The 12,068-nt window shown below is 30.1% G+C and overlaps 2 protein-coding genes across 4 annotated transcripts; one reads left to right on the top strand and one right to left on the bottom strand.

Annotated features, from left to right (window-relative positions):
- Positions 1-5,567: 5,567 nt before the first annotated feature.
- Positions 5,568-6,876, top strand: LOC106773931. Of its 3 annotated transcripts, none has more exons than XR_002669657.1 (3): positions 5,568-6,133; positions 6,234-6,297; positions 6,373-6,876. XR_002669657.1 is itself a non-coding variant. In XM_022786190.1 (3 exons), the coding sequence occupies exons 1-3, from the start codon at positions 5,887-5,889 to the stop codon at positions 6,417-6,419; spliced, it is 354 nt and encodes a 117-aa protein (XP_022641911.1). In that variant the 5' UTR covers positions 5,568-5,886; the 3' UTR covers positions 6,420-6,876. The 3 variants fall into 3 exon arrangements, 1 of the variants encoding a protein (XP_022641911.1); XM_022786190.1 differs by having other exon boundaries at positions 5,568-6,129; XR_002669656.1 differs by having other exon boundaries at positions 6,234-6,876.
- A 4,348-nt stretch (positions 6,877-11,224) lies between these two features.
- Positions 11,225-11,599, bottom strand: LOC106773452 (S-protein homolog 29-like). Its single transcript, XM_014660146.1, has one exon. It carries the CDS (start codon positions 11,597-11,599, stop codon positions 11,225-11,227), a length of 375 nt encoding a protein of 124 aa, XP_014515632.1.
- Positions 11,600-12,068: the final 469 nt, after the last annotated feature.

The following is a 12,068-nucleotide window of genomic DNA, read 5'->3' as shown; positions in this document are numbered from 1 at the left end:
GAGAGAGAGTAAAATTACAAAAAAAAATATGTATATAAATTATGTTATTTCTAAAATTTAATTTGAAGTTTTGGGCTGAGATTTAATTAAAGTTTTAGAGTGGGGCTAACCCACTTTAACCCTGACCCTAACCCACTTGAGAGGGGGCTTTGGGGGTTGGGGCTTTTTTCTGGCCCCCTACTTAAGGGACTTCTTAAAATAGGACTTTTTCAATAGTGGGTTAGGGTTGGCCTTGGGACCATGGGTTAAATTGACACCTCTACTTGTACAGCACAATTACACATACAATGTAAATTAGGCATCTTAATTGTAAAGTTTAGGGCATTGAGTTTTCTAAGATTAAAATTTTGTTATTATATCATCTTTCCATTGGAGAAGGCTGACGTGGTAAAACATTCAAGATTTTTTATATTTTGAATAAGATACTAAGTTATAAGAAAATATTTTTTTAATCTTGTTGGAGACTTTTTTTTTTATTTTTTTTTTCTGACAACCAAATAAAACATTGATTAAAGTAGGAGTGGTATAAGATCCTTTGCATTAGAGTAAAAGTTGTAAAGAGATTTGAAAGAAGTACGGCACACTAAAGTCTACAAAATGAAAATTAACAACTTTTACATTGAAGATGACTTAATTGATTAAATCATTTTTTAATGAGAAGCTAAAAATTTGCCATAAACCTAATACACTATAAGAGAATAATTTGTATTTGTACATCGAAGATAGGTGAAATTCAATCTTAACATCTTCTCATTTTCTTATCTTTTGACATTGTAGTTATCACTTTACAACTTACAACTCAATAGAAAATGAATAACATTAACTTTAAATTGTGCATAAACTTTTTTTACAAGTTTAATTAGAATTATAATTTTCAAAATATCTCATAAGATCTTAAGGATATAACACTTATTTCAAAATACTACAATAAATTTGGTATACTGGAATAGTAAGAATATAAAATTGTCTATAACATTAAAAATATACACAATTCTTTTACAAAAAAAAAAATAATAATAATTAAATACTCATAAAAAATAATTTTAGATTGGTTAAGAAGTGCCACTAAAACTCGTAACATTATATGTTTCTATATGAAGTACGACCAAAATAGTCATCATAACACATAAAAAATATAAAAAAATAAATTAGGCCAAACTAATTTGAATTAACCTCAAATATAAATTATGTTTAATAATCATACAAAACTTTTATATCTATGTTAAAAATAAATTCACATCAATATTCATTTTTATTCCAATTATATCACTCCGTCAAATAAATTATACTTGACTCGTTTTTAAGCACGTTGGTATATTACCTAAAATCCACGAAATCAACATGATTGAATATAATCAAATCATACCAAATATATTTAATCAATTTCAAAGCATTGTTAATCAATAATATCCAATTTCAACAAAATCATAACAACATCTAAAATTCTTATAAGACTTGTATTAAGTATTTTCCACTAAAGACTAAAATTTAACTTATACTAACATTGATAAATTTTCAAAAAATATTTTGGATGCCAAAATTGATACAAAATATACAATACTTTCATTTATAAATGTGAAATGAAAATTAGGAGAGCCAAGGTTTTCCTCAAACACAACAAAGCTCTACCACATACTAGGCACTTTTGGTTTACAAGCCTCATAAGTAAGGGTAAACTCATTTCATAAATATGTTTAATACCTATTTTGGTCCCTCGATTTGTAGAATGTGTTCAAGATTATCCTTTTTTTTCTCAAAAATTCACAAACTTCCTATATTTTGCAAAAACAGTTCATGTTAATCCTTTTTTCTTACGGCGTTAAAAAAACTAGCGACAGAGTTGCCCTCCTGGCGAAAATTGGATGAGTTGTCCAATTAGTCATTGCATGGCAAGCTCAACCAATGAGGAACTATCACGTGATAGTCCATTTCCCACTCAAAACTAGAAACTTCATCACACTTATCCTTCTTCTGCAATCACCCTCATCACCATTAATCAGCCACACTAAATATCGAGCCACACTGTAGCCTCTATTGCAACTTCTCCTTCATTACCTTTAGGTTAAAATCAATTCGCGATTTGGGGTTAAAGAATCTAGTGAAATTGATGTTGAAATTGGGTTCGTTGCTCAATTTGGGCTTTTAGGGCTGCTTTAAATTTTGTTGCCTGGTTAGACTGTGTGACATTAACGTTTGGGCTTTCTTGAATTCATTTGGGGTTGGAATTTGAAGGGTTTCTTAATGACCAGCATCTCATATTATTGTGGGTTCGTTGGGTTATGTGATTCTATCATTATTATATTTTTTGGTATGGTGTGAAGCTGGATTATGTGCTTATTTTTCTTAAGTTTATTGTAGATTGATGAAATCCTTTGGCTTTTGCAGGTGATTACTAAGGAATCACTTTTGGTTGGACATGTAACATGAGGGAGGGGAGGGTGGGGGGGAACGATGCCTTTGTGTGTTTTGTTTGGATAAATTATATTTTTCCCATTTACTGAGATCAATATGCATATGTTTACAAAGGAAGGACTTGCGTAGAGCAATGGAGATGCTATCGGTAAGAGAGCAACACGCTCGTACACTACTAATTTATCATCGTTGGGATGTGGAGAAGTTATTTGTAGCATATGTAGAGAAGGGAAAAAAATTTCTCTTTGGTGAGGCTGGTGTTATTGTGGATGAACATCCCGACTCTTACTTATCTGTTCCTTCTACAGTAATGTCTTTGCAGGTTTGGTGACATAACTTATTTACATATTTTTGTGGCATTCATCCAGATGCTCAAAGCTCTAAGTACGTTTTTAACAGACTTCGCATGTTTTGCTTACTCTCTGATTAATATCTTTTTTATTTTAAAACATGATTTTTCAGTGCTCGTGGCAACATTCCTGGTGGCTTTTATTTGTGGCACTAACAAAGCAAGGTACGATGTGTTCTTCAACATGTTGTTGGTCAATGTTGGAGTTGTCATTTCCTCCCATGGAGAAATTTATGTTAATATAGTTGGTACAATTTACCAGGTCACGAGCATTTTGCTAAAGCTTTAAGATGGTCTTAACACAAGTCCTTCTATAGAAGAAGCTTAATTTTATATACAACTTAATTGTTAATCCGCCATAATATCTCCATGTTTCGTCTTGCCATCTTCCTTTGTAATCTGAGCATTTAGGGTGACGGTTGATTGCACCGCCACAACAACTCCTCTAGAGACAATGTTAGTGTGCCTGGTGGATCACTTCTGCAGCTTGAATCGTTGTGACATCACTCCACTTCAACGATTTCTTTCCCACCATGAGAACTTTGAACTCCAACGCTTCAGCTATGGTAATCCACGTCATTAAGTTTTATTTTTAAAATTGACACCTCAATTCACCTTAGAGAAATTTATGTTAATGTAGTTGACATAGTTTACTAGGTCACATGCATTTTTGCTGAAGCTTTAAGTTGGTCTTAACACAAGTCCTTCTACAGAAGAAACTTATTTTTATATACAACTTAATCGTTAATCCTGCAGAATATCTCTGAGTTTCGTCTTGCCCTCTTCCTTTGTAATCCGATCATTTAGGGTGGCGACTGATTGCACCGCCACAACAACTCCTCCAAAGACAATGTTAGTGTGCCCGGTGGCTCACTTCGTAGCTTGAATCGTTGAGGCATCACTCCACTTCAATGACTTCTTTCCCACCGTGAGAACTATGGCCTCCAACGCTTCACCTATGGTAATCCACGTCATTAAGTTTTATTTTCAAAATTGACACCTCAATTCACCTTAGATGTCACGTAATGATAAACTAGACAACTCATTCAGTTTTCGCAAGGAGGGTAATTCTGACGTTAATTTTTTTAACGTCGTAAGCAAAAGGGACTAACGTGAACCGTTTTTGTAAAATATAATACTTTTGTGAACTTTTGAAAATAATGAAGACAACTTTGAACACACTCTACAAACCGAGAAACCAAAATAGATATTAAACCTCATAAATAATTATAAAATTGATAAATGAACCTACTTCAATTTAATTTATATTATTTATATCATAAAAGAAACAAAGGTATCTTCTTTCACTAATGGGTTCATCTACTAAATACTACAAATCATAAACTTGTTCAACATAACATTATGGATATCTACTTATCTTATGAAGTCAAAACATCACTTAAACCAATCAAATTCATACATTTAAATAAAATGAAATTCAAATTTCATACATTAGACCAATGAAAGTTATATTATTTTATTGCTAATTCGATTCATCTACAAAATTTTTGATATATAATAAAACACATGCATGCATGCATAATGCATATGCACACACATACCCTTTTAAGTAACATGAATAAAGATACGTCGCTCGTTTGAGATAATCTTTCTTGTGTAACATATCTTCGCCAAACAAAGCATAATTTCTTGCTACATTTCAACATATTAATTTATTAGCTTATGATAATAACTTAAGAGGAAATAAAGTTTGTTCAACCCCTTTTTTGTTTGAGCATCCAAAGAAATATATTTAAGCACTAGTTATCTATGAAAAGAAGTCAATATTGTATCTTATTGTCCAAACATTACATCCTTAAGCAACATTCTTATAAAATCATTTCACATATTAAATTTTCATCACGGAAGTGATCATTTGTCACATGAACGATGAGATATCTAGAATCAAGAGAATTTGTTTTAGCGACTTTCCTCTTTTTTTCAAACTTATAATTATAACTTGAGTGATGGACATTATTACTTGACTGACCAATTAAATAGTGTTTGATATAGTTTTATGAACTTAATAAATGACATCATTCAAACTATGTTCAAAGGGAATGTGAAAAAAGAAAAAGAATTTGGACAAATTAATACGCAATCAAATTTTACCAATTCTAGAAATCCTAACTTCTTTATGGCATTAATTTACATCTATTATATACTTAGTTACCTAAAATAAGTAATTAAAAATATACATACACCTAAAATCAAATCCAAAATCACTTGTTTAATTGAGTTATAATACATTTTCATTATTCGTAATCAAACTTCACATCCAATCAAACATCGTATACGTTACTAACAATTTAAGATCACAAAATCAATATAAAATATAGTAGATTTTTAGTTCAACTTCTCTTACCTTTTTAGATATTGTATTTAATTCTTTTCCAAAACTTTGAAGTTAGTAAAATTCTAACTTACTCTCAAAAAACATATTTACCATTTATAATTCATTGGAGAATAACCAAAATAAAGTTTTCAAAATATTAAATTGAAATTAGACTTCAATAATAATATCACTCATGGTTTTCTGAACTAAAAAAAAAATCTCATAGTTAATGATTATTTACTGAAAAAAAATAAGTAAAGCATGAAATATTATGATATACATATAAAATGATGACTATCACTTCTAATATACTCCCTTTATTTCTTTTATTTTTTTTAATTATTATTATTTACTTACCTTATTTTCACATTAATTACTTTTTTGGGTTAAATATGTTTTTAGTTTCTCACCTTTTGGACGTTTTTGATTTTAGTCCCTCTTTCAAAATAAGGTACAATTTAGTCCTCAATCTTTTGGAAACTTTGGTTTTAGTCCTCCAAAACTAACGCCGTTAAAAAAAATCTAACGTGACTAACGGTAGTGTGCCATGTCATTTTTTTTTACTCTGATAAGCCAGCTTTTATCCCTCCTTCTCCCTCTCCCTCTCCCTCTCCCTCTCCCTCCGACTCTACCACAGTGGCCACAACCATCAACCGCGAAACCTCCATACACAACCACCCTCCACCAAGCTCACCTCCATGGCCAACGTAAAACCTCCATCTCCACTGTCTAAAAAACCCTCCAAATCGCGTTTCTGATTTGGGACATCAAGCTCGAGCGAAATGGCGAAATGTCTCCATCTCCACTTGTCCAAGGAGTCCACGGTGTCGCCTCCCCCGCCACTTCTCGTCGCTCCTCCGTCGTGTGCTCGCCCCTCCGTCGCGTGCTCGCACCTCCTTCGTCTCTTCTTCTGTCGCGTTTCTCTCGCTGCATCAAAGGCCGCACCACCACAGTTCGTCCACCATCGGTGCCCCCATTGTCTCTTGCGAAGTCCTCCATTGTCTCCGCTGCCACACAAATTGGGGTTTTCTGTGTAGGTGTGAATTTGCGATTAGGGTTTCCGTGGTCAAATTTGGGGATTTTTCTGCAGTTTCGCGATTAGGGTTTCCATGGTCTAATTTAGGGATTTTTCTGCAGGTTTCATGGACGAAGTATGAGGAGGTTGTTGGAGATGAAGGAACTCACGATTTGGCTCACGATGGTGATGGGGAAGCATCACGATTTGGCTATGCGAATTGAGAAATTTTTGAATTGATTTTGTGATTCTGGTTTGTAGGTTTCTTTGGATGGAGGTTTTGGCTTTTACTGCAGGTGGTTGGATGATTGATGGAGGCATTGCATGAGGATGATAATGAACTGGGTTCTTGGCTAAGTGTTTTTGCAGGTCTGGAAATTTCTGATGATGGATGAAGAAGATGGTCTACGGTGGTCTACGGTGGTGTTTTAGGTGGTCTGATGCGAGAAAGACGAACCTGCAATGATAGATCACGATGGCGCATGATGGTGTTGGCGGCGTGTGGAGTGGAAGATTATTCAAACTAAATGACGGTGCGATCTCGTGGTGGTCGGCCGGGGAAACCAGGAAGATCATACTGCCTCGGAGGGAGAGGGAAGGAGAGAAGCTGGGTGACCAGCGTAAAAAAAATTACATGGCACACTACCGTTAGCCACGTCAGATTTTTTTTAACACCGTTAATTTTGGAGGACTAAAATCAAAGTTTCCAAAAGATTGAGGACTAAATTGTACCTTATTTTCAAAAGACTAAAACCAAAAACAATATTTAAATAATTTAGACATATTTATTGTATAAAATAAAAGTTGTATAACTACTTTATTAGAATAAAAATGATTTTTTTTATCAACTAGAATATTCGTTTACTAGAAATTAGGAATAATTTATTGAATACTGAAATATATTTAAGTGATTTTGATAACTTTCATAAGATAATATTTTTCTATATACAAAAGTAAAGAATGTAAGAGCATTGTATCTCTTAGTAAAGTTCATAATTTTCTATTAATCTCACCTCGAAATCTTAATTGTGCGTGCAAAAGGCAATTGTGGTGCAATGTTCCATGTCAGGGAATTTGTGTCACGCACTGAGATCGAGATTAAGAAAGTAATTAATAGTTTGATCACCGTCCAAAATCTGCTCCAGGCTACAAATAATGTAGTATTATATTGTTAAATTCTGTCCCCAAATCTAAGAATATTATATTAATTTATTTCATTTGAACATATAACAACGCAATTGTATCGGTAAAAGAAAAAGACCCACACACTAACAATTAAGAAAATAAAAAATTGAAATTATTTTTTCTATAAACTAAATTTATTTATATAAAAACAAATAAAAAAATATATGTAGTTTTCAAAATTTTACTTTTACTTTGTATAAAGATTTATTTGATCTGTTTTTTTCTTTATGAATTTCTGTAAGGAAACTCATCCAAACGAGTGTTATTTATAAGAAGATTTTATGCAATTAATATACAGTATCATGTACATAGGTATAAATTTAATAATAAAATAATATTGATTTAATTGAAACTTAGGATACATTTTGGATTTTAAAAATGTGGATAGAAAAGATATATAATTAGAATTTATTAAAAGTATCTAACATATTTATAAGTGAATTTCGTTAACAACGTGGTAACTATTTTGAGCAAATCCAAAAATTTAAAAATTAAGATGATTATAGATAAATAGATCTAGTGTTTTGAACTAATATATGTTAAATTGGTCATAGATGTATTCATCAATCATAGATTTATCAACTCTCACTCCTATAACGGAGATAAGAAAAAAAAATTAAATATGTCGCTAGACCATTAACAAAAATGACCGTTCAATAAGAAAAGTGGGAGCTCAACAGTTTAGAGCAAACTTGTTTCTAGACTTATAGTGTCAAGCTAGTGTTCAACGCTACATCAATTCCATTTAGTGTCATATAAGAAAACAACCACTACAAATATGTGATTTGAGAAACCAAGAACCTGTTCAGATGATCAAATTGGTATTTCTGACTTAGTGCTTGGTTCAAACATAATTTTTGATGTCAAAATGAACACCAACTTACTCAAATGGCCAAATCCTCAATTTCTCCAATCACCATAGTCCAATTACAACCAACACTAAGTTCAAGCAATTAAACACACCATACAATTAAGCACAAAACATCCACATACCAAATTCAACCAATAATATCCAACTCATGTAAACTAAAGCATCTAGCTTCCTATACTTGAAAAATGACCAAAGAACTCTAGGAGTCATAAGACAACTCTATGAGCACATAAAACTCTATCTGCTTCTACGAATAACAAAAACAGGATCAAGACTCATATTAGAAGCATTGATCAACAGAAAGTTTTATAGAAAACTCATACATCACATGCAAGCTAAGGTAAAGCATACTTGTTAAGGAAAAAAAGTAGAAATCAACCTATTCTTTTGCAAAAAGGAACTGGTTGAAATAGAAGATCATGCCTCAATAATCACCCAGACAGTCTCTAATCTTCAAACAAATGAACGAAAATTTAAAAGACTTATAGAGAAGGTAAAAAAACTATTAAAGAAAGAGGTTTAGAGAAATTGTTTATTTTTAGATAATAAAACTCATTAATAGAAATTTTATTCGTATGCTAAATTTTTAATATTAAAATAAATAAATCTTATTATTTAAAACACGTTATCACCAATCAAATACTATTTCTTAGACTCTTACAATATCCATATATTAGAACCAATCAAAATTGATTTTTATATAAAAAAAATACAATTTTAAGTCATAACATGAATAATCCTTTAATTTTAACTATTTTATCCTATTTTTTAATTAATAGAAATAGCTATACGTTTTAAGGTTTAATTTGAGAGTTAGATATAATTTGTTATAATTAATTATTTATTTATCAAGTAAGATTTTCTTATCTTTTATTATTTATTCTATCTTTCATATATATATATATATATATATATATATATATATATATATATATATATATATATATTATCAACGGTTAAAATTCGTCGGTAATACATAAAATTTGTTGCTAAATTAGACTTATCGACGGTTAAAATTTGTTGGTAAAAGTGTTGTTGGTTAATTTTATTGGTGAAATTTTTGTTCTATTAGTAATTATCGAAAAAAAAATTTGTTGGTAAATTCGTTGATAAATACTATAACTTTTTTGTTCGTGAATCTGTTGGTAATTATCGACGAAAATATCATCAATAAATATCGCAATCTGGTTCATCTTCTTTCTTATTCTCTCTTTCTTTCTTCTTCTTTCTTTCATTTTTACCAATCCAAAAGAATGAACACATTCCAAACATCTTCAATCCAATTGAATCCTTTATTACAAGCTTTTATATAATTTTGGGGAAAAAGTATTAAGGTTCATGCCAAACAGCATTGTTGCACGATGGTGGAAAACATTGGCTTTGGTTAGGGTTAGAGTGAAAAACAAAAGCGAATTGCACGATTATGGTGGTGCTTGACGCATGAAAGAGGAAGAAAAAAGGCATTGTCCCTCCCGAGCTCGTGTTAGAGAAGAAGAAGATAAAGTGAAAGATCTCAACGACATCGGTGGAGATGGAGACGGCGGCCTAACTAAATGGAGATGGAGGCGTGTGAAAGGAGATTGTAGCTATGATGGTCTAAGATGAGATGGAGAAGTGAGGGAATGTAGAGACAACATCACGTAACCAAAATGAAGACCTGTGAGAGAGAGCAAAATAAATAATGTCTCTTGTGGACAAAGGGAAAAAGAATTTACAGACGAAAGTTTTCGCCGACAATGCATATTTCATTTACTAAAAGATTTACCGACAAAGTTTTTCATCGGTAACTGGAATATGCATTACTGACAGATTTTACAAACATATTTTTTTGTTGGTAAATGAATTATACATTTTCAACAAATTTTATCAACGAACTTTTTATTCGATAAGTGAAATATGTATTATTGACAATTTTTTTGTCAATAAAATTCATCGATAAGTTAAAAAATGGGTGAAAAAAATTCTCACTCTTTTTACAATCAGATTTTTCTGTCGGTACATATCTCATTTACTAATAAGACTTTTCATCAATAAGTAAAATATGTATTATCGACGAATTTTATTGATGAATTTTTTTGCCATAATAAATCCTTCGATAAAATTTATTGATATATAAAATTTCATAATTTTGTAAATAAAATTAGTCAGTACTTTAAATTTGTGGATGGATTTATTTCTGTAGGATTATAAAATAATAACATACTATTAAAAATTTTCATGTTTTTGTAAAGATTTTTTTGTAGATTTTCTACAAAAGTTTGCACACAAAAGTATTTTCTGTAGTTTATCTTACTAATTCATAGAGAATTAATTACTGTAAAATTTAAAAATTTGCTTTTCCTTTAAATTTAAAGTTCACAAGTAATTTTCTTACAAATTTTAAATTCACAATTAATTTTGTACAGAAAAGAAATCCAAATACTTTTTCTTGGGAAATTGATTTTGTAATTATATTTTTCTACTAATATTTTTGAAAAAAATTTCGTAGGATTTTTTTTTTAAATTTTAAAAAATATATAATCAATCTCCAATTTAGTCTTTATATATTTTTTTAAAGTAATTTTATCTAATTTTAAATTCTATATATGTTGATATACTTTATATTTATATGTTAGATAAATAAACTATTTCTTGTTGTTTTAGTTTGGAAATTTATTTATACAAAATTTCAATTTCAAAACTGATAAAATATATTAGGAAGAGAGTCTTGAGGCTGTAATTCTATATCATGGTTTAAAATTTGACGTAACAAATTGCAGTAAAGGAAAGTGGTAATTCAAATAATATTCTTATGATGTATTTTCTTTTCGCAAATAATATAATAGGTCGAATAAATAAAATATTTTGTTAAAATTGATTGTAAATCATGAGTAATATCATATTAAAAATAAAAAATAAAATTTAAACATAACTCAATTATTATAAAACTAACTTATAAAATAAAATACTATAACAAGTAAAATGTTTACTGATAAAAAGAATTAAATATAAGATAAATGGTGATTATAAAAAAAAAGTAAGAATAATAATTTATTTGATTTGATAGACATAAAGTATTCAGAAAGCTTGGATATTCCATGAGAGTCTCTTCTCCCATTTGTTTTCGTACTGATTATAGAAATACAATCCATCATTTCTCAAACTTCTGTTACATTGGTCACACAAAGCACTGTCAGCTTTATAACTATAAACATCAAAACTGCTTTGAACATTGGATGCTCGCATGGCACACCAGAAAAGAGTGCTGTGAAAAATGTTATCTCTGAAACTCCATTCTTGATACTGTCCATTCTGAAGAACATGTTCTCCAAGATCATCATCCTTCGATTTGCAATGAAGAAACACAGAAATTCTATTTGTCAAATCATTTTCAACACGAACTGTTTTCTTTGAACCCAAAATCCCATCAACTTCTCTTTCACTTTGCACCATCTTCGTAATCATCAAGCCTACAATTACTATCACTAATACCTTCAACATCTTTAACAATGCCATGCATAAACTATTCTTACCATTGCAACTTATATAACATTTTTTCATTGTGGATTTATTAATAAAGTTTATTTACTTTTTTCTATTATAACGTTATTTTTACCCATCTATGTGGAGAGAGAAAAAATAGTTATTATAATAGAAAAAGAAAATGTGCAATTAAATAAATAAATGTTTTCCTTATATGCAATTATCAGTCAAAAGAAAAATAAATAAAAGTCAATTCTTAAAATCTTTTTACGGTTGTTTGTTGATATTCATATTTTAAATTTATACTTAATGGAAAACAATTCAAGTGTTTAATGAAAAGTTTCTGATACATAAAATAATTAGTTAATATGTTATTAACTTTACAATAAATAATTAATTTAAGTTCTTTTATGATAAATTGGTCAGTTATAATAAATTT

The sequence above is a fragment of the Vigna radiata genome, chromosome 9 (assembly GCF_000741045.1).
Source record: "Vigna radiata var. radiata cultivar VC1973A chromosome 9, Vradiata_ver6, whole genome shotgun sequence".
NCBI classification, from domain to species: Eukaryota; Viridiplantae; Streptophyta; class Magnoliopsida; order Fabales; family Fabaceae; genus Vigna; species Vigna radiata.
Note: the sequence above shows the minus strand (reverse complement) of the source record. Positions and strands in the feature narration are given on the sequence as shown.

What these genes read in the sequence shown, in the direction of transcription:
- LOC106773931 (XM_022786190.1), top strand. Translation starts at nt 5,887, where the DNA reads ATGTCTCCATCTCCACTTGTCCAAGGAGTCCACGGTGTCGCCTCCCCC. An exon ending in CACAAATTGGGGTTTTCTGT is followed by an intron (nt 6,130 to 6,233) that starts GTAGGTGTGAAT and finishes ATTTTTCTGCAG; the next exon opens with GTTTCATGGACGAAGTATGA. An exon ending in TCACGATTTGGCTCACGATG is followed by an intron (nt 6,298 to 6,372) that starts GTGATGGGGAAG and finishes TCTGGTTTGTAG; the next exon opens with GTTTCTTTGGATGGAGGTTT.
- LOC106773452 (XM_014660146.1), bottom strand. Translation starts at nt 11,599, where the DNA reads ATGGTGCAAAGTGAAAGAGAAGTTGATGGGATTTTGGGTTCAAAGAAA.